The sequence below is a fragment of the Numida meleagris genome, chromosome 6 (genome assembly GCF_002078875.1).
Source record: "Numida meleagris isolate 19003 breed g44 Domestic line chromosome 6, NumMel1.0, whole genome shotgun sequence".
NCBI lineage: Eukaryota > Metazoa > Chordata > Aves > Galliformes > Numididae > Numida > Numida meleagris.
In genome coordinates this window covers 11,485,848-11,508,068 of record NC_034414.1, presented here as the reverse complement: position 1 = coordinate 11,508,068, position 22,221 = coordinate 11,485,848, and the positions used below count along the sequence as shown (strand labels likewise).

At 35.3% G+C, this 22,221-nt stretch overlaps 1 protein-coding gene across 11 annotated transcripts in view; it reads left to right on the top strand.

The window, feature by feature from the left end:
* Positions 1–22,221, top strand: part of SOX6 (SRY-box 6) — a 410,347-nt gene that overhangs the window by 176,530 nt on the left and 211,596 nt on the right. For all 11 annotated transcript variants that reach the window (XM_021401613.1, XM_021401611.1, XM_021401609.1 and 8 more), the window contains 2 exons: positions 1,624–1,867; positions 17,119–17,329. In XM_021401613.1, coding sequence (XP_021257288.1) covers positions 1,628–1,867; positions 17,119–17,329 — 451 coding nt within the window. In that variant the 5' untranslated portion in view covers positions 1,624–1,627. The remainder of the gene's footprint in view (positions 1–1,623; positions 1,868–17,118; positions 17,330–22,221) is intronic.

Sequence of the window (22,221 nt, the reverse complement as noted above, 5' to 3'; positions counted from 1 at the left end):
ACACTCACGGTCCCCTAAAGAAAATGCAAATGTTTTTCCCCCCACCAGTATCAAGTTTAAGAGGCAGGATTATCTCTATTTACAGAATAGTTATTCTAAATAGGTATCAGTGTTTTAATATGTTTCAAAGCACTTCAAAGCTTGTAATACTTTTATATAGAACTGCACCTAATTAGATTAGCTGATCCTATATTAATTTTTTTTCACTGTAGGATACTAAATCCAAGCTCACTCATTAATTGTGAGAAATTTAGCATTAGCTGTTAAATCCTATGTGAAACATGGGCTGCTACATAAAAACTGCTTTTTAAATTGGAATTAACTTAATTATTTTTCTTAGCACATGATATTTCCTTCACTGTAATATTCATGAAAGCATGTGACAGATTTGTAAATTTAACTGTTAGTCTCAGATTTCCAGACCCTTTAATCAGTATTTATTTGTCTGTAGAAACAGTACTAGCAAGTTAATGATTTGCTAATTTGAAAAATGCTCATGTGGTTTCCCATGTTAACTGATTTGTGCATTTTTAAAGAAATGGTATGAAATCAATTATTGTTAAAAAGCAATTAAGGTGAAGATCTTATTCCTTGGTTTCATTGCAGTTTCAGTGCCCAGGATATTCTAAAGTTACTAAAAACTGGGAAAATAGCTAATATATTTTAACTGTATACTTTCAGGTTTATTAATGACAGTTTCAACAGTTGCAGTTAATCTTATTAGAAATTTTAAACAAAGTGTTTTCAGGTTTTGAGTTGAAGTCAATTATATTTTCATGTAAGTGCAGAAACCGTGATGAAAGCGGTGTTTCCATACGTGGTGGTAGTAAGAAACTGTTATTAGAAAGAGACATTTAACATAAATCAATGCATTTATTCAGTACACTTTTAGGTCATTTAAAGTAATTTGTTGAAATATATCCTGTACTCGATGCTTAACGTGAAATGAAACGTAAGTATTTCAGATTCTTAGTTCAAACTGTAAAAGATTAATCACTTACTATCCATCCATTTGATAAACCATTCACTTTTCCCATGAAAATCTCAGCATTTTCCAAAATGTAAAGCTAGATAAAAATTTAAACAGTTAAAGATCAGGTATGACTTTAAACAAAGAGCAAAAAGACTTATTTTGAAGAATTTGAAATGGATTTGAAAATTCTCATCTCTGTAGAAAACAACTTCTGCTTGCAAGGAATGAGATTAAAAAAACATGTGGTACCTTCTCATCCAAAAATTGGCTTATAACCTTCAAATTACTTATGTGAGTAAGAGTTTAAAACTTGAACTCTTATGGTGAATCAACATGAAGATAACAGGAAGCTAGCTTCTTTTTTTCTGGCTGGAGAAAATTACATTGTTTGGCAAGTCTCAATGAATAGAATAACATCACATTACTTGACCCTGACATTGACTGGACATTAGTGAAAACTTAATCTCAGTGGTTTGGATTTGGTTCCCCAAACCTGTGCTTTTTAGGGTACTTTCTTTGACTGCATATGATTAACCATAATTGAGGTAGGCAGGTGTACCTTCTGTCTGGTGTGTTTAGAGGACTGTTTGAGTTTGATTTTTTTGTTTAACACGAATGTTTTCTTTTTGTCTCCTTTTCTTTTTTTGCAGAAGAATGTCTTCCAAGCAGGCTACCTCTCCGTTTGCATGTGCCGCTGATGGAGAGGAAACAATGACCCAGGACTTAGCATCACGAGACAAGGAAGAGGGCAACAGTGATCAGCACGCGACCTCTCATCTGCCTCTACATAATGTAATGCACAACAAACCTCACTCTGAGGAGCTACCAACTCTAGTCACGACCATCCAACAAGATGCTGAGTGGGATGGAGTCATCTCAGCCCAACACAGAATGGTGAGTTTCACAGTTCTTGAACTAGCTTTCTAAATTAGTATCCTAAAAGGCTGTTTGCTTCTGTTTTGAAAGACATGTTCAGTAGAATCGTTCAAGTGTGTGAAGCTTTTTAAATGTTAGTGTTAGCAATAGATCAGCATCAATATGGTATAATTGTAAATTATAACTGTATAATCTTGTTAAGTATACAAGTCTATATGAATGAGGTCATTTGATGAGTTCACCTTCGGAAAGGAAATGCATCTATTTATCATGTTTTCATTCATACCTTGATTTATGTCATAACCTCTCTAGGTCATATATTCAAGCATTAATTTCTGACAGGAGGGTATAGCTTACAACTGTTTGTCATCTGCAAAGTGTTGCATTGAAGGAAGAAACTTTAATGTATTTTTTTACTTCTCTCTCAGAAAAGGAATTCACCAAATCTACAACATTTTAGCTTCACACTACAACAAAGAAGCTGGCATTTTAGATGACACAATCATCCTGCTGCATTTATAGGAAACTATAACTTTTTGTGAAAGGGAAATGTGTTTGAGTAACTATGTCACGCTTTTCTACTCTAGATCATCTGTTTCTATACAAGTGACATTAGAAATGATCAGAATTAGTGTCGGTATTCTCTTCAGTAGCCTAGTTAAAATTATTTTGCAGTTGTAATTCTGTCCTTTTGCATCCCAAAAACTCTGCAATAAATGAGTAGACTGAATGAAGACTGAATGGGCACAGCATCTCAGTCAATTTATTTTCCTTGAGTGTGTTTATGAGGAACAGAATTAAGGTATGTGCAGCACCCAGATATGCTGTAAATTTAGAACATAATAATTCCACACTCTCCATAAAGTGACTTTCACAAACATTGAGTTTATGCAGTTAAAGCATTTTCACAATTTTTTTTCTGCATTTTCATTAAATATCTACAAGCAAATATTTACTGAGGAAGTCTTGATATTTTTTTTCAGTGCAAATCAGCAGCTAAGAAAAAAAACTAGATTTTTTTTCAACATTTCTAACAAACATTTCAAATTTGTGGAGAAATAATAATTCTATTTCATTAATCAACATAGAGGCTGGAATTCTTCATGCATTTTGTGTTACCTAGAATTCAAATGCTAAGTAAATAATAGCACTTAAATAATATCTATTCTGTTAACACAGATTTTTTGTTGGTTTCTTTTCAAAATCTAATTGATTCAGAATATGAGACCAAACTTGAAAAGTGTTGCCTAATCTGTAATGCACCATCTAAGCTAGTGCAGAACTTTCCGCTAGGCCTAAGATATTCCTAGATCTGTGGGCTACTTTTACAAGGAATTTAAAAGATTCAGATGTAAAAATGGATTTAAAGAAGAATGATTATAGATTAGTAATTTGGCAAGGTAGGTTTTAAGTTGTATATATGGCTTCAATGCAGAATTTTCAACTGGAACCTCAGTTTGGGTAGAAAGTCATTCTTTCACACAAATCATGCAATAAGCTCATCAGAAAAATTTTAACCTGCTTCTGTGTTATCAGGAGGGCAACCAGGATATAGAATAGAAAGCGTTGATCAAATCTCTTGATGAAAAATAAATCTGTGAATTCATCAGTCACTTTCCTTCTCATCCAATGAGGCATGTGCACTCTGGGAATTTCAGTCTTAGAACACTGATACCATAGATGAAGTGACTTTGTGTCCCAGAGAGAAAGGAATTCCTGACCTCTGGGAGCCACTCAAAGTGTTTGCTTTTTATTCAGGCTGTTCTTTTGACTTTGAAATAGTAGCAAAAATTATAGAATCTTGTACTGCATGATCATCTGTACTCATTGGCGTTGCTCTAAACTAAGCTAATGCTTACAGCACAAGAGCGTGATCTCTGTTTTCTTTCTTAATGCTGTACTACCATGTCAGCGCTTGCTGTACCTCTGGATAGGCATGAATCAATACCCAGCTTATCATGTTTCAGAGCAGGTGCATAAACTTTACTTGAGTGACTTAGCACTCTGTTTTTCCTCTCTCCTTTTTTCACTGAACACTCCATCATATACGTAGATGAATGTCCTGAAAATCATTAGAAGTTTCCACAATTCCCTTGGGTCAAATCTTGTGGTGAATGTATGTCATCCTTATTTAGGTAGCTCTCAGCTAAACCAAACAGATTTTTTTTTGCCCAGCTAAAAGCTGGGTGTAATTTACAAGGTTTGGCTAGAAAAACTAAGTTCTCAGGCATGCTATTTGGTTGCACTTAAAAGAGATTTAAAATGTAAAGAGCAAGATTCCAATGTATTCACAAGTTTGGTGAGTTAGATCACTAGTTAGATCGCTGCTGTGAAGTGGTATAAAAAATATCTTTTCTCCTTGAGGGATTGTCATTTAGGGTAACCTTTTTGACTTTTTTCCTTACTTATATCCTTCATGAGAAATCCTTTAAGCCTCAATTAATTGTGTAAAGTTTATCTGAAACACCTCAGTCTCCAAGCAGGCATTGACACTGCTAGGAAAAATTCAGAAGTGCCTGCAATTTTCCTGATGAGATCAATTTTATACTCCTTTAAGTGAGGATAGGAGTTTCTTTCCTGAGAGGCAAATTCTAGAAGATGGTTTGGACAGTTTTGAGATAGGTACTGTAGCAGAGACCAGTTTTCTGTGTAATAAAATGAAACTCCCAGAAGGTAAGTGCTTTCTGACCTTTCACAGACAGATCCTTTCAAAGCAGATTTGAAGAAGCACCTGCTCCTTACCATTTACGCTGAAGGTAAAGACATTGGTGCTGTCATTAAAATGCATCAGTAATGTGTGTTGTCTGGTTATAAGATAGTAAATTTACAGAATGCTGTGTCGACATATGTGGAGGAAAAAAAATATTTTTCATGTGATACCTAATTAAGGACAAAATGCTGCTTCCTTTGTGCCCTTAAAGCTACTAAGGACGTCACTGGAATTTGTGAGAGCACACATGCTAGGAGGGCTGTACAGAACCTAGATGAAAAAAGATACTGTTGCAGGGCAATTCGACTGAAAAATATCACAGAGTTTTTCTCCATTGCTTATGATTTGCAGCACTTTCTGTAATATAAGATACCTTTAAACTGCATTGTGTATTATCAAAAAAAAAAAAACCCCCACACTGGCTAGAAATGTTTTCAAACTTTCACTCCCTTTTGATATCAGGCATTGCTTTCCACTGAGTCCTTTGTGTATTCTGAATGTCTGGAAGCCAAAATATTTTGTTTTAACTCCCACTCTATAGTATTTCCCAGCTGTGTACTTATATGGTGTAATAAAAGGATTTAACAAATGGGAAATAGCAGCTGCATTTGGAAATTCCCTTTGTGCTCCCTTTTCATTTGACAGATTCAGCAATGTGTAGCAACTGTAACGTCAGACCTGTAATGACTTACACTGCGAGTATCATATCACCAGCCAATTTGATGTTATAGCGGGGGGAAAATAAAACAACTGAAAGATTTGGGCCTGTAATTTCATATTGCTGAGCTGAAAGGATTATATGTGCATTTCTAACTATAACTTAATATGAAAATACCTGGACATGTGGGTATTTATTGCTGCCTGTAGTTCAACTAAAAAATAAATGCTATTTTAGGCTGAGGACATATCTTTTTGCTGCAGTAGACTGTAGGGAAGAGGTCAAGGTGTTACTAAGATAACAGGGAAGAAACTCTTCTGCCTTCTCCCATGGACATTGAGTAGAAGACAGGAAATACAGCCAAATTTTATAAATTGCATCCAAAAGCTGGTGCTCTTGGGGCGACAGACTGAGAGTGGATGAGAATGGAAAGCCAACAGAACTAACTTATGCTAAATTTAATAGTAATTGAATTGTTACATCCCAATATTATGTTAATTGGTAGCTATGTAAAGAAATGGAGAATCGTAATTTGTGCTTTATTCACTGGAGAACAAGTGATGCTCCTTATCTTCATACAGAGCCCTGCACAGCTTTTGAGGTAAATTATTAAGATTTTTTATTTTTGCCTTAAACTATCAGGAGAAAGCAGTGCCAACAACAAGCTACAGAATAAGATGGACAAGTGGTCTGATCCACTTAAAGAAATGACTTGATGTATTGCCATGGCTGTAAAGGCTAGATGTGGTTCTTCTTATGAACAATAAATTTAAGCAGCTTTAACATAGTAAAATCACAGAGTCATGGAATAGCTTGGGTTGAAATCCAGAATCTTTCTTCAAATTGCAGATTTTAAAAAATTGTTTTCTTTTCTTCTGAAACTGTGAAAAGGAGAGGCAAATTGTGTTCCCAACCCTAATCCCATTGTGACAATCTGGTAAAAGGGAGGATTTCTGAAGATCTCACAGGAACTGGAAGAATCACTGTATGTGGAATGCAAGACCAGTGGAAGCCCTTTTCCCACTGGTATTCCTCTCCTCGCTCCCACCACAGGCAGTATATAGACAGTGTGTGCATGCACAGAACGAGGGCATCCGCAGCTTTTTTGTCTACCATTACATGAAGTGATATGGCAAGAGGCTTTTGAGAAGAACCACAGCTGCAAGCAAAGTCTAAAGAATGTGTGTTATTTCCCTATGACCGAGGAGAAACACACAAATACACATATGTAAGTTAATTATCATCAAATATATACTATATTTCCCCATATTTTTTTAAACATCGTTCAGAAACCCATTGGGTTTAGAAATGAAATTTCTCTAATTGGGTTTTATGTCAGATGGGAACATTGACATATATTTCATAATTATGTCAAGTCTCTGTCTTCTGTTGACTTCTTGCCAAAAAGTGAAAAGCCTGCTACCTTTCCACTGTCTCGGCACATCCGTTTCAGCAGTACTGATGGCATATTTGCATACGCAGGAGGAAAAGAGATTTGTATCTTTATTTGTTACTTTAAAATCATTTTAAATCACCAAGCATCAGATTTAATTTTGTATAGCTTTAGCAAAACTCCTGGTATCAGAAAGACAGAAATGGGTGCTATTCAGGAGGTGCATACTGTCTGCTATAAAACAAGCATTGTCCTGTCACTCGCCCTCACACGCATCCATACTGTTAATTTCCCTTGATGAAAGTCTTTCCTTTTGTGGGAAATAAACTCATGTTTCTAGGAAAAATCATTGAAAAATGTTTACATGTGCTAAATGCTGTGAATTTGTTGTTATATAAATTCATGGCTTCAAATTCTTAAAAGTTATAGGTACAATTACAAGTTTTGAATTTTCATTTTTAGTTCATCTACAGACTGGATATGAGCATATAAAATGCATCAAATATAAATGCCCTAAACTCTAGCAATTCCGTATCTGCTAAATTGCTCATGCAGTTGTTACTTGCATGTACAAATTTGAGTTTTGTGATGATTGAAAGCAATTCTATAGTGCTTGTGATATTATTTCTGGATGTCAGGTAGTGCATTGAAATTTTTATCTAACTAGAAAGAGAAATTATTTCACATGCAATAGCACAGTGTTTTGATTCAAAAAGCATTCAAATATATGCTTGACTTGACTTTATTAGGACTACCAACAACTGTCATGTTAAGTACATCTAAAGGGTGGAAAGATCAAGTAATCAGTTTTAGTAGTTTGAGCATAAAAATGTTTACATTTCAAATTAAAAACAATAAAACAGTTCCCTAAAAGGGTGCAGGGTATTGTGCTTAATGTGTAAACTTACTTTAGGAGGAATCAAGTAGTTTTTCATTTTTGTATGATTGTTATACTTTTCATTATTTTAATTTTGACATTGTGTAGTTTAGCTTTGTTTACAAATGTCCTATGTTCCAGGATGAATTGTGTTTGAATAGAATTGATCATCACCTGAATTATTCACAAATGTCTTGTAGCTTATGTTCATCTAAACCTGTAGGCATTTTATTCCTTTCCCTTATTTTAACATTTCCATTTTTTAATAAAGTAAATTCTGAGAAGTTTTTAAATCAGTTCTGTATACTGACATGATTTTTTTTTTTCAAAAGTAGAAGCATTAACATGCTCTAAATTGTTAAATTTTTTTCCTTGGGCTAGAAGGAATCAGGTATGCATGCTGATTAACATACTCCAGTCATTAACATGTGATTATGTGGGCTGCATATTGAGCACCTGCCAAAAGATAAAATCCAACACTTTACTACATCTGTGCAAAGACTTTTTGCATTTCTTTTGTACTTTGACAGCTCAAGAAAAAACAGACTTTGGTATCTCTGTCCAGCATAATAAAACTGTGTACATAAAATGTCTTAATGGAGGAAGGAAAGATACTACTTATATTTATTTTAATCTTTCAGGCCATGAAAAATCCAGTGACCGAGACTTACAGAGCACCAAGTGTAATATGAATCTCCTAATGTAGTGTATCACTGACATTCATATACAGTTTACAACATTCCTGCATGTTTATAAGGATTATCTGTTCTGGGGTTCGGCCAATGTTATTCTAATTCACAACAGTTTTATGTGATACCTTTATGTCTCATAAACGTCTTGTTTTTATTTCAATCTTCCAAATGTTTCATCACTGTTTACCTTAAAGAAATACAAGTACTCTGCAGCAGGCTGGTTTCCTGCACGCATTCCTCTGCAAATGCTAACAGGGAAACGTAAAACATGTAATAGATGTCATGTAACTATATACAGAGAAGGATTTCCATGTGCATTTGATATTGCTAAAAACATAAATACAAATTTTATTTTGATATTTCTAATAGATCTAGCTGTAAGTTGGACAACTATGAAGACCTAATAGGAGGAAGCTGGATATATACAAAGTGGTCTGGAATATCCAAGCCACACAGTCCTTGTTTGATTTGGCAGCTTCTGGCAGCATACATCATAAAGTATGTGTCTTTATTTACTGAAAAGGTAAACAGTGCTAATCAGCTGGAACTGATCACAATGCATCTTTAGTTTCAATTTAGATGAAAATATAAATCTAAATACTCATTATACAAATGGTTCTTCCATTACATTTTACTTAATATGAGCATTTAACCAAAATCCAGGGCACAAACTCTCAATACTGTTGTGTTTTATTGCCCAGCCTAAATGCAGGGAGCTAAAGCATATGGTATTTGGATGATTAACAAAATACTCAGCAGTTAACTCTTACAAAAGCACATGAGTTTATGGATATAATTTGTTAGCAAATTGTATGATGTATAAAAATGATTGATCATTTTACTTATCAAATAATTTTGAGGTGATTCTCTGTTCTGGAATGGGAGCAAAATGTCTGTCAACATTTTTCATAGTTTTTCTTATTTGTAAAGAGAAGGTTTTAAATTATAACCTTCTTTTCAGAAATCTCTCTACCGAAAACTTGGTGTCTGGATTCTCCAGATGCTCTAGCAGCTGAGTTTGAAGGGATTGCAGTGATTAAGTGGCCTTATTATACATCAAACAAAGAATTTGTGCCTATTCCAAAAAAGGTACATAGTCTTGCACTGACCTATTCATAGGGTCATGTTCATATTGTGTATTCCTGATTATCTTGTCATCCCATTTTTAAGCCTTTTACCTAAGTAAGCTTCTTTTTTTAAATTTTTTAATTCTTCAGCATATCCTTACTTGGACTAGAGCTAATGCTTGCTGTTGTATTGGTACTTAATGAGTTTTAGATGAGCATAAAAGGTGAAAATGCAAGCTGTTTAAAAGACTGTATTCAGCCTATATTCTGGCAGTGGAATCAGTGTAAGTTATATCAGGGTAAATGCTGAGTTAAAGACTTGAGGTTTTATTCCATTACTTGCCATTTACCCTCCCACTAGCATAATTTGCTGAGACTTTACAAATCGTATTCTCTCAATAGCTCATAGCAGTCTTTCTCAAGCCTTGGATTTAAATAAATCTTACTTAAACAAAACTTCTATTTTTTTGAAGCAGATGAGAATTGGAAATTATCACTTAAATTTTTAATTTCTCTTAATTCTATTTAATTAAATTCCTCAAAATGGGAAACCTTTTTTAATGTAGTGATTGGAAATGATTTTGTAAACATTTGCTTTCATTATATGTTAACTCCAGACTAGTTCCAAGTGCCAGCATGCCTCTAGTACTTGGAATAAAAACCACTCTGGATATCCAACTTTCCTGGGGTGTTTACATGTGTCCCATTCAATACAGAGACAGATAAATATCCCTTTATAACAGAAAAGCCTCATCCACATGGAAATAAGCAATTCAACTAACGCATTTTATGTTAGTAATATTTGCTTTCTGCTTCTTCTTGGCCGTTCATCTTGCAAATTCAGTTGAACTCTTACAGAAACAGCTTTCTTTCTGGCTATTAAGTAAGATTACAGTTGTCAGCTTTCAATCACAGCTTTTCTTACTTTGCTGACTAACACACTGACCCAGCCTTTGTACAGCCCACAGTTTCAGTTCCCAAGTTTTCCTCTTTTCTCAACTTCAGAGAGCAGCTCTGAGACAGAAGCTATGCTGCCTACCCAGAGTGCCACTGAAAAGAGTCAGTGATGTCTCATTATTAAAATCCACAGCATCATGTACTCCTACTTCTAGGGGCTCCCAACAGAGGATTCTGTTCAACAGACTGTTGATCTGTGCTTAACCCTTCCAAAGAGAGAAGTGTTCCACGCTCGACTGCAAAAAAGTTACAAGTCCCCACGTTGAGAGTGCCTCTTCTCAGCCCTTAAATGTAGGGTTCATTAGTGCTTAGGGCATTTGGGGGAAGAAGAAAGAATATTTATTCATGTTCTAGCCTACAATCTGTCACCTATGGAACTGTTATTTTATGTGTTCTCTCTATTTTGCGAATGAAAAGGCTTCAAAAAAGTTGTCACAAGTTGGGTCATGGTTTGTTGTGCAGATATTGCTATAAACATTAGCTTCCTGACAGGAAAAATATAAGGTCAACTTTTAATACTCTTATTTTGGCTTACAACAGGACTCCCTCATTTGCACTGCTAAAACTAGCGGGCCCACTAGGGGAAAATGGAGCTACTCGAGCTGTTAAAATCTAAATACACAAAAAAATATAATTTATTGTTAGTTTTAAAGTAGTGATTATTTGTTCAATCCCCTTTTAACAGAAATATCTAAAAAAAAAAAAAACCTATAAGATTTTTTCTTCTTTTGCAGAGAAAATGGGCAGCTCTCTAATTTTAAAAGAATCTTACCAGTGTAACATTTGAAACTTAGTGAATGTTCATGTTGAAAAATCATTGTGTCAGAGCAAGGGATGTGTCAAAATATTTATACATATTATCTTAATGTAGCTATAACAGAAGAAAATAACATACATTTGGACAGAGAGGGTCCCCAACTTTATTTGGCTGTTGTTAGTAATTATTCAGAATTGTTTCTGTCATTAGCAAAACTGTACTTAAGCCATTCACAGAAATGCTGAAGGGAATGGCCAACTGGCCCCTTGTAGTATGCACCACGCAGCCTGGAAAGCTGATAAGGCCGCTCATGCTGAAATACTCATATTCAAGGCAACATTGTGCTTGGTTAAAAAACAATGCTGCCCCTAATAAAAAGGCCAAGGATAGACGGAAAACTCTCACCATATTGCACTGGAAATACTTGTGTTTTCTCATTGAAATATGACTAGGTGGTAAGTGGGGGTCTTAGGATTAAGTAGAAGCATGATTTCTTGCACTGGTTGCATATCCTTGTGTGAACTGTTCATGGTATTGTAGTAATCATGCATTGCAGATCTGAATTTTTTTTTTTTTTGAGAATTTTTCCACTTTTCCTTAAATTTTAATGTCTATACATAGGTATTTAATCTGTTACAGTAAGGACATTTGGTTAAAACACAAAGCACAGAGTGTTGAATGATCTGCAATAAAATTTTGACTGTGCTAATGGGCTGGCAAGGAAATGTATACAGGAAGAATTTACCTTACCTTTACCTTGATATTAAAAGCCGACATTTCAGAAATAGATTCAGTTTTGTCCTTTCTGGATAGTAAGCAGCTGGAATAATGGTCCAGGCTGAGTTTCTGGCTTCAGCTACTGGACAGTAAAAATTTCAATTTCAGTTATGTTTGGAGGGAAATACCTTTGCAACTTGAAACATATTTAAATCTGACTCAGTACAGCAAAGAAGAAAGCTAAAGATGTGAAATCACACATTTTTTTTCTTAAACAGTCAGATTCATCTCTAATTCTGTATCATAACCTGTTTCCAAATTTTATTTTATTTTATTTTTTTCACTTATTAATTGTGGCTAGTCTTGAAATACCACCATTGCAGTAGGCAAATAAAAGCTTTTGCAATATTGGTATGGGCATAAACTGTTCTACAGTTATCCAATACAAGTGTGTGAGCAGAGGAATGGTTTTGTAAGTCAGCAAAGTATGGGATCCTAAGTATCCTGCACTAGATGTCATTTTGGATCAAATTGAGAAGTATCCACTTTGCTACGTTATGTGCAGGAAGTTATGCTTTTACCAAAAATGGCACTTTGTTCAAAAGGACCAAATTCTAGGTTTTACAGACATAGCTTTTTCCTAAATTTCTTCTTTTCTGTACATTTCATTCTTACTGAAAGTAAAATGTCCTGTGTGCTTCAAGAGGATATACTATTTTGATACTGCTTCTTTAACATATCAGTATTCTGGTTTGTTTCTTTTTTGCCTGGAGATTGAGTAATTTGAGTACTAATGCATTCAAGAATAAAAATGAGTAGGGTTTTCTGCGACTGAAGTTCACCAATGTTGAGTGAAAAAGGCTGTTTGTTCAATATTTTGACCGTAGGCATTATGGTGACTATTTATGTTATTTTAATACATTTTGCTTTTTTCCCCTCCTAACGTGGCAATCACTGAAATCAGTAAGAATAGAACTTCTTAAATGGAATGCATCTTTTGAAGGGACTGCCAAGAGTTGAATATATTATTTCAATTTTAGACTTAAAAAGACTTTTTATAGGAATATGTGGATTTTAAACCTGAGAATATAGGAACGTGTCAGTTTTATAGAGTCTTATATAGCTGTTGGATGCATTAGTGAACCAGATTGTTGTCCAGGTACACTGAGTAGACATTTATATCAGTTGGATGCTTCCTTTCCTAACTATGGTTTTATTTTCTTATTCTGTGGTGAGAAACAGTGGTTCTTTTCTGTTCTGGACTCCACAGATTTTCTAGTGAGAGTATCTTACACGTTAATGCAAGAGAAGCAACAAACAGCTTGTGGAGAAGACAACACACACAGTCTACTGAGAATATCTGGGCCATATAGATATACTTCCAGTTATGAGAGGAGGTTATCTACATGCTGCTTTTGAATGTCCAAGCAGACAAATTTGTGGTGATCAGGCCTGCATCTGATGTATGGAATAGCTGAGCTTTTGGTCATGTGGTGGATACTGAAACACAGAGATAACATGAATTGCTCCATGAAAGATTATATCATCTACCAAGAAAGTTAAAATCCTTCATGACTTAGCTGTAACCTTTATTTAGTTTTTTACAAATAGAATATTGCAGTAGCAACTGCCACTCAAGTTTAGTTGAGTCACCTTTCTAGAAACAATGGAATGGAAACACTTGCCTTGCTCCATTGTATTTTGATCTGTCTGGTTTGCCATGAATGTGAGTTTAATATAATCTTGGAGCGAAAAAGGAAACCGCTAATTGTAAATATATAGTAGTAAAAATATCTATTCTGATTGGGTAGCTATAAAATTCACAGCATATAAAGTTTCATTTTTGCTACATTTTATTTGTGTATTATTCCCAAATTTATCTAGAATCATGAAATGGAAACAGTTTCATTTCTTGTAGATAACTGTACACGCAACTGATTTCTATTTTTTTCTAACTGATTTCTGCTTGTATTCGATAAAGTACTTATTTACACTGGACTGGTCTACAGTTTTTCCATTTGCCCATTTAAACCCTTGAATGCCTTTCAGTTTGTGTAGTTCTCCTGTTAAACTACCTACCACTCTTTTTAACCGTTTCTGATTTCAGAAAAAAATGGGGCCCAAAAGCTTCTGAAACCTTCTGGGTTTCTGAAAGTGCCAGTTTACACAATACAGTGTAAATGTATTAGCCATTTAGCGATCCCAGTAACAAAGCTGCAGAGACAAAGAATTGAAAATATTAGGGATACCTTTTATTATTTTATTTTTATTATGTTTTAATTACCCACACAACTGATAATATAAAATACTCTTTTAGTTGAACAGATCTCATTCTTTCAGAGATCATCATTTTGCATTAACTCCATAAATGTTCATGATATTCACAGAGCTTAAATTTATCTCATTTCCATTATGGACATTTCAGACTTTGGGGCAAGAAGATGAAACATGAGTGTGCTGCCTAATGGAGTCAGGACTTTAAAAGTCTTGCATTAGCAGTGAAGGAGCATTGTGCTGCACCATATATGCATCCAGAGGAGGGAGAGGATAGGTTATCAGTAGGAAGAACGTTCAGTCGTTTCTACTTGCTCCACAGATTAACCTTATCTTCTTTGTCTTTGGACAAAACAATATAATTTAATGTTACTTGCTGAGAGCATCCATTGAGCCTAGTGAGTGTGTTTCTTGTACTGTAAGAGGATGTTCGTTTCTTGAGAACAAAGTTCTTCCAAATTATTTAAGATGCTCTTATGCTGTAGTCTTCAAAGGTGTAAAATGCTACGTGACATAGTGTTAATTCTTCATTAGGGAAATGTATTACAGAAAATTCAAGTGTTAAATTTGAAAAAAATGTTAGAAGATGTTTTTCTTGTCTTCATTATGACTTCAAACAAGTTTTAAGAAAAGTGCAAGGCAGTTTTCAGAGTATATTGAAGAAAACCTTCCTTTTCTAAAGGAAATTAATAATTCAGCTTTGTACCAAGTCCACCTGAGCTATCATTTTTCTGTGTGATATCTGAGTCTTTATTGAATATGTGTGGATGTGATGAAATTTTTTTTAATATTTTACTGCTGAAATAATGAAGTTAAAGATTTTGTGTCACCTCTCTGTCTGGGCTTACGTAATTTCCTCCACTACTACTATGTTGACAGGGGTGCTGTTGCTTGTCAGATGCTACAGCATCATCTTAGTGAATAAATGCATTTTCAACTTCAGTAGCAAATGCTGCCTTCTTCGCTAGTGGCAACAATAGTGCTGTGCTGATCACTCTCTGCTGTGCTTGGTGACGACTTCCTGTCACTGCCTTCTGTGCAGTTCACAGCCCTTAGTTACCAGACTTACTCACAGTAAAGTGAGCTCTTTCTGCTGTATTGCATAAGCAATTCATAATTCCTTCACTGCATGACTGAATCAAAAATTTATGTATGACATTGTTGCCAGTGGTTAATGCTTTCTAATCCATCTTTCTTCAGACGTTGTTTCACCTGCGACTTTTCCCCACATGTGTTTCTTCAGCCCTGTAAATGAGTAATTCCCAGTTCATACAGTAGGAGTAATATTATCATTTCTTGGGTGCGCTGCTGGGGGAATGATTTTTGATAGAACTATTAATTTCTCTCTTAATTCTTAAATATAATGCTGCTCTTATTCTAAGTCTTTATTTAGAAGAAAATATATTTTATGGCATTGAATATGTCCACTGTCATTACTAGGCTTTCAGAGAACAAAAAAGCTTGATTGTTTTACCCCAATTTTTTAGCATTTCAGGTTTGATATCATTAAACATTATAATTAGAGTAATTAGAATAATTTTGGAAAAAGAAGTGTGTAAGAAATTCCCACGGTTGATTTTTTTAAGGGCAAACTGAAAGATTTGTTCTTTTTTAGCTAAAGGAACAAAAGCAGAACTTCAGCAAATATCTATGGTTGGGAGGGTGAGAACTCTGAGACAGAAAATTTAATGCAGCGCTCGACTGTTGGGTGATACTGCAAAACAAAGGAGATTTGGTTACTGCTGGTTGCTTTTTGATTCTATCTATTGATGTTATCTCTTCCTTCTCTTTTTGACTATAAAATACATTTTCTCTTACATGTAGTCCTAATACATGTATTTCAGCATACATTACTTGTTCTGATGTAAACTTATCTGTTTCCTCATTCTTGTGTTAGTCTAGAAAGTAACATCTGCTTTTGTATATGAGAAACTATATAACCTTCATTCTTTAAGAAAATCATAGAATCATAGAATTAGCTAGGCTGGGAAAGACCTACAAGATCATCCAGTCCAACCATCCACCTACCACCAATAACTCCACTAAACCATGTCTCTCAACGCTGTATCTAAATGTTTCTTGAACACCTCCAGGGATGGTGACTCAGCCACCTCCCTGGGCAGCCCATTCTAGCACTTGACCACTCTTTCAGAAAAGTAGTGTTTCCTAATGTCCAGCATGAATCTCCCCTGGTGCAACTTGAGGCCCCTCCCCCTCGTCCTGTCACTACTTACAAGAGAGAGGAGGCCGACCTCCAGCTCACTACAACCTCCCTTCAAGTAGGTGTAGAGAGCGATAAGGTCATCTCTGAGCCTCCTCTTCTCCAAACTGAACAATCCCAGCTCCCTCAGCTGCTCCTCATAAGGCCTGTGCTCCAGACCCCTCACCAGCTTTGTCGCCCTCCTCTGAACATGCTCCAGGGCATCAATGTCTTTCTTGCAGTGAGTGGCCCAAAACTGGACACAGTACTTGAGGTCCAGCTTCACCAGGCTGAGTACAGAGGGTCAATTACTTCCCTACTCCTACTGGCAACACTATTTCTGATACAAGCCAGGATGCCATTGGCCTTCTTGGCCACAAAAAAAAAGTAAAAGTATATAATCTGAAGACCAGTAAATGAGCGTAGATGGATGGACACATACCATAAGCTTTGTTTAACTCTGAAGTGTATTCAAATGTTTTTCCTCGTTTCTCTGTCACTATTGGTCTAACTTTTCAAATTTTAAAGTTATGTTGCTTTCCATTAGCCTAAGATCTATTCAGGAATTATTTGTCCTTGCCTGTATTTTCTCTCTCAGTGCTACCTGTAGTGCCTTTACTTAAGTCACTTAAGAAATCTGCAAATGCTTAACACATTCATCAAATTAATGTTGAAGTGGCTTGTTTCTGAAAAGCGAAATCCTTGATGAGGAGTATCTCAGGAATGAGATACAATAGTAAGAACCCTGGAGAAGACTGGCCTAAAATAAAAAAAAAAAAAAGAGCCCCTGTGAAGCACTGAAACTGAGAATTTTGAGTAATAATACACATTTTAGAAAACAGAAGATATATATTGGCTCCTTAGTATGACAGACTAATTATTTAATGCTTTTAATTGTTACCTGTTTCAGATCCTTCTGATGTTAAGAGAATAGCCTACATTTTCACATTGTGTTGTTTCTTTGTAGGAATCGGAGAGTAATAAGTTATGTTCCCTATATTCCTTCCGAAATACCTCTACCTCACCACACAAGCCTGACGAAGGAAGTCGTGACCGGAGTGAGCTAATGACCAGTGTTAATTTTGGAACGCCAGAACGCCGCAAAGGAAGCCTTGCAGATGTGGTGGACACACTGAAGCAGAAGAAACTAGAAGAAATGACCAGGACCGAGCAAGAAGGTATGTGCTGAATATGACTGATATGGTTTTCCCACTCCCTACAGATTTTATAGTATAAAGAATGTGTTGGGTATCGAGAGCCAGAAAATTGCATAATTGGCAAAGGCTAGGATAAAGTTATTCACAGGTTACCATGGCAATGGTAGTTTGAGATCCATTAGGGATTTAAGACAAATATGTCTGTTTTATAAAACTTTCTAAATAGTGTTGGTTGTCTGTGAGTTAAAGGAAGAATGTTGGTTTAGTTGAAAACTCATTCTTACTTGAGAGGTTATGATGAATTTTTAACTGCTTGTAGAGTCGTGAGGGATGTTCTTCGGTGGAATTTGTTCTTTTTCTTTTAGAAGACAAATGTTTATTTTAAACAATGGGAATGAATAAAACATAAGCTGTTTTATTTTGCTTTAGAAATACTCATCTTTCATCACCTTAATGACCCAGTATCTGTGGCTAGGATAATGGGAAACAACTTTAAGTGTAAAGGGTACCTAGTTCTGACCTATGTATCTAGATATGCAGCTGAATAAATCTTTTTTTTTAACAGTCTGCTCAGATATTGTTACATGTGTTAAAAGAGAGATAAAAATGAGGACAAATCTTGGAGCTGCAAGGCAGTTTATATATTCAGTCCTTATTCAGATATTTTCATCGGCTATGCTGAGACTTTTTTCCTTGATGGTTACTCAATTGAATTGGAGAATGATGTTATCAGTATATATGTGCACAAGGTCAGGGTCAAACAAGAAATTCTTTCACTGTGTCAAGCAGAATGAAGTCTTGTTTACTTCTGTAACAATATCTTATGCTCTGTAAGCTCACACACAAATTTGAACCAGGGAAGGTGCGGGAGCAGAAGGCTTTGAAACAGATATAGAAATATGGGGGTATGTGTGTGGATTCTATTATTTAGCCAGTGTTGTTTTGTGGCATTAAAAATAACTCAGAAGGAATTTGTAGTGTAATAGATCCCAAGGTAGTAGAACTTTGTGATCTCTATTTTTCTTTGAAATATGAATGAGTTCAGAATGATTCTATCTCCTCCTGAGTTTCATGATGCGGTTGCAGTCTTCAAACAGTGCGTGTTAGGATCCCTTGCTCCATTTAGTAAAGTATATTTCAATTAAAATTGATACTGAAACAATAATAAGTATAAATATGGAATAAAATCATGTAGAGATGGAAGTAGGCTTTCAAATTTCTTGGCACAATTGTTAAATGCCAGCACATAGATAAATGTGTTCTATAGGTGTCCTTTCTGAAGCTGGTGAAACATCTCTAAAGAGAGAATGTCCCAGATTCTATACTACCATCTGTCTGTTTTCAGCTGTAAAGATCACTCTTTTAAAAATTGCTTTCTTAGATTTGGTGGTTAGACTAAGAAAACTATTTTAAATGTTAGTTTGGCAAAGTTGCTTTTTACAGTCAGTAACAGTCGTTCAACACTCCATGCTAATCAAAGGTCTTGGCTCATACTTTGCTGCGGGTATGTACAAGTTGCTGTTGATTGTAGTGACACCACAGCTAAGACTTCTCTGGGAGCGTACTGAATGGTGTGCTAATAAAAATGTGCATCAGAAGGTTTAAACAGTTTAAAATCATATCTTAAGGACTCAAGCATTTTGTAGCTTATTTATATGTGAATTCTTGAGAGCTTTCTGTGCTTCCTCTGTATTGGTATACACTAGCTGATTTAAGATTGGTATATGCACAGCAAAGAGATCCCTCTCACCAAGTCTGAACCTCTTGTACTAAATATTCTCACCAGCTGTGAAAAAGGTCATCTGTGATCTATAAAATAATCTTGCCCTTTTTGGAGCACAATATGCTGGAAAACAATTGTAAGTTCAAAGATCTCCATGTTAAGTTCTTCTCAGTGCATCTAGCATTTTCTGTAGAAAAAAAAATGGACAAGTATAATTTCCATTTTACAGAAAATTATTGAACATCTGACTGGTACCATATAAACCAATGTGGGAAATTAAATAATAGAACGATTGGAATTTCTTCAGAATTTTACACTTAGGTAAAATGGTTCTAAAGTTTTGTGCTTACTAGAAATATCAAAATTCTTATCTATAACTGTTTTAGTATTTAGAAGTTTCTCTGAACTAAAATGAAGCAAGCTCTCCAGATTTATTTGATTTGAACAAAATAACATTTTAAAAATAGTTACTATTTTAAGATCTTGATCTTTGTTGTGACTGTGGGCACTGCAATTGATTCTGCCCTTAGTTGGAGAAACGAGGTCTGAACTTACAGATATGTTTTGCCATCTAACAGTCTATTTTAAACTACATAATTAATTGCCTAATCATACATATATAATATGATGATGATCTTTAACACCTATCATTTAAAATGAGTTTGTATGGCGTTCTCTTCTTCAAATGATGTGCAGTCAGTGCTGTTGAGGAGCCCTTTGTGTATTAAGTCTTGATCTGTCACAAAATTGCTTACCAAAATTAAAAAACACCTGTTCACTTTTAGAGCAAATAGAGATTTTTAGAGATAACAGAATACAAGTGATTTAATTAATGTAACGGGGAACAAATATCTATTCCTGCTGTATACTTCTGCATTAGTTCTGTGGGGCTTGAACTCATGCGTCATTCCTTTGAATAAAAGAATAGTCTGTGTTAGCATTTTATAGGGAGGAGCTCCATGAACATTGGTGTAGCTGTGGGAAATGAGCTAACATGAGGTCGCATGTCAAGTTAATCGTACAGCTTGAAGTGGAATAAGAAGTCAAGAATTCTAGTCATCTGCTTCAACCCCTACATGGGCACAGCAGCAAGTCTCTTTCAATTAGAGTTATAGGAAGTTTCTAGTCCATCTGTAAGATGTGAATATAATATGAATTTCTAGTGACACAACTTAAACTTTCTGTGGTACAACTTAAGATACTGTCTCTTAGGCTCTCTGTTCTACCTCATAAGGTTGGAAAAAGAAATACATACTGAAAGACTTTATCCTGTCTAAACAGATATATTTAATCAGAGTCCTTTAGCTTCTGAAAATAAGTTGTCTAATGAGAATTTTATCTGAGCAGCTGTGACTGAGGAGGTCAACAGGCATCGCCTAAGAGAATATGGCCCAGCTGGTTAAATCTGGTTGTTGTAGTGATTTAAATGGTCAAGTGCTGCTTATAATCCAGGACCGTCTGTTTGTAAAGGAAAGAGTGAGTGCTTCAGCATAATGTACAGCTGTTTTAATCTCTCTTTAATAATAGTGCTTCAGCCAGTGTCATGTCTTGTGGGTAATAATGTGAACATGAGCGCGTCACACGGACTTGCATGTACCTTAGGTCAGTTTTTAGCATTTGTTGTAGCTTGAACAAAATCCACCTACACCACAGGATAAACAATATTTTTATGGTCCAGTACATTAAGGGACTCCCATGTCCTAATTTGTAATTATTTGGAAATTAGAAAGTTGATAAGAAAACTGTAACTATTAAAAAACAAAACAAAACAGAATGCTACAAATATTTAGAGTTAAGTTGAGTATATAAAGACTTTGCTGATATGTTCTCATAAAATAGGAGAGGTCAGAAATGAACACGTTTCTAATTTAATCAGCAACACCGGACTCTAGAGCCTATGGGATAACTTAAATATATACATCTCAATAGTTCTTAGGTAAGCAGAAGGATTGTTTTGCTGGCCTTTTTTCCTTGGAAGGGCTCTCCAGTAAAATCAAGTATTAAACCTCTTTTCAGCTCAAATGAAGAGTGTGTATTAGATAGCACGGTCAGACCACTGCTCTCCGTTCCTATCCCCTTCGTTCAGAATCTTGCTTATATTACTTTTGCGAGACAGATTTACATTGTCTAGGCTGCCTGAACTCAGGCTAAGAATTGGCTTCTAGACAACTATCCTACTGTACTTCATCATAAGTCTCTATGAGCAATAATTAGTAGTACACATCTTGTCTGTAGCTAGGAGAGCAGATTTCCCCCTTTCGGATCTGGAATGCTAGGTTGGCAGGTCAGCTGGCACTTCTGGTCTGGAAACTGGGCATGTCATTTCTGCTAAGTGCTAAGCCCTCATTACTCAGGGCCTGGATTCCTAATTCACTTTTGACCTTGATTCTGTGCGATGTATACAGTATCATTTTTCAGCCAAGCTCAGCTCAGAATTCTGGCACAAGCTTTTTATAAACTGCTTCCCATTCTTGTTTCCTCCTTGAAGACCATAGCTGAACAGCCAGAGATCAAAGATATTTACGTATGCATGTTGGAATAATGAACATCTATATAAAGAGCAGTATATTCATAAATTCCCATCTATTCTGTGTCATGTGCACCTGTTTGTACTGTCTCTCAGTGGATGGATATATGTAACATGTTGAGATATATAATACATCTAAAGATGACTAAAATAAAAATTAAAGATTCATATGTAATATTAATTTTATATGCAATAGGGAAAACCATATAACACTACTCTGTAGCAGTGGTTTCAGGTTTTTCTGGTTTTGCGTGTTTTTTTTGTTTTCTACTTGGATCTTCATTAGTTAATAATAATTGAAAGCTTACTTTTACATTGATATAAACTAGATTTACACTTCCCCCAAAAGTCTTTATTTCATACCAATAAGGACAGTATACTTAAGTATTGCACTCCTAAATATATGCACATTTTCTCTTCATTGAGAAATAAAGAACATTAACTTTCACATACTGCTTTATTTATTTACTTATTTATTAACAGAACCTGTGTGCTACATCATAGTATAAGAATGCAGAGTTTCAGTTTTGTAGTTTTTTTGTTTTTGTGTTTGTTTTTTATTTTAAGCCTCCTCAGCTGTGAACAAACTGAGTTCAAGCATGTACACTTCTTCCCTTCCCTTCCCTTCCCTTCCCTTCCCTTCCCTTCCCTTCCCTTCCCTTC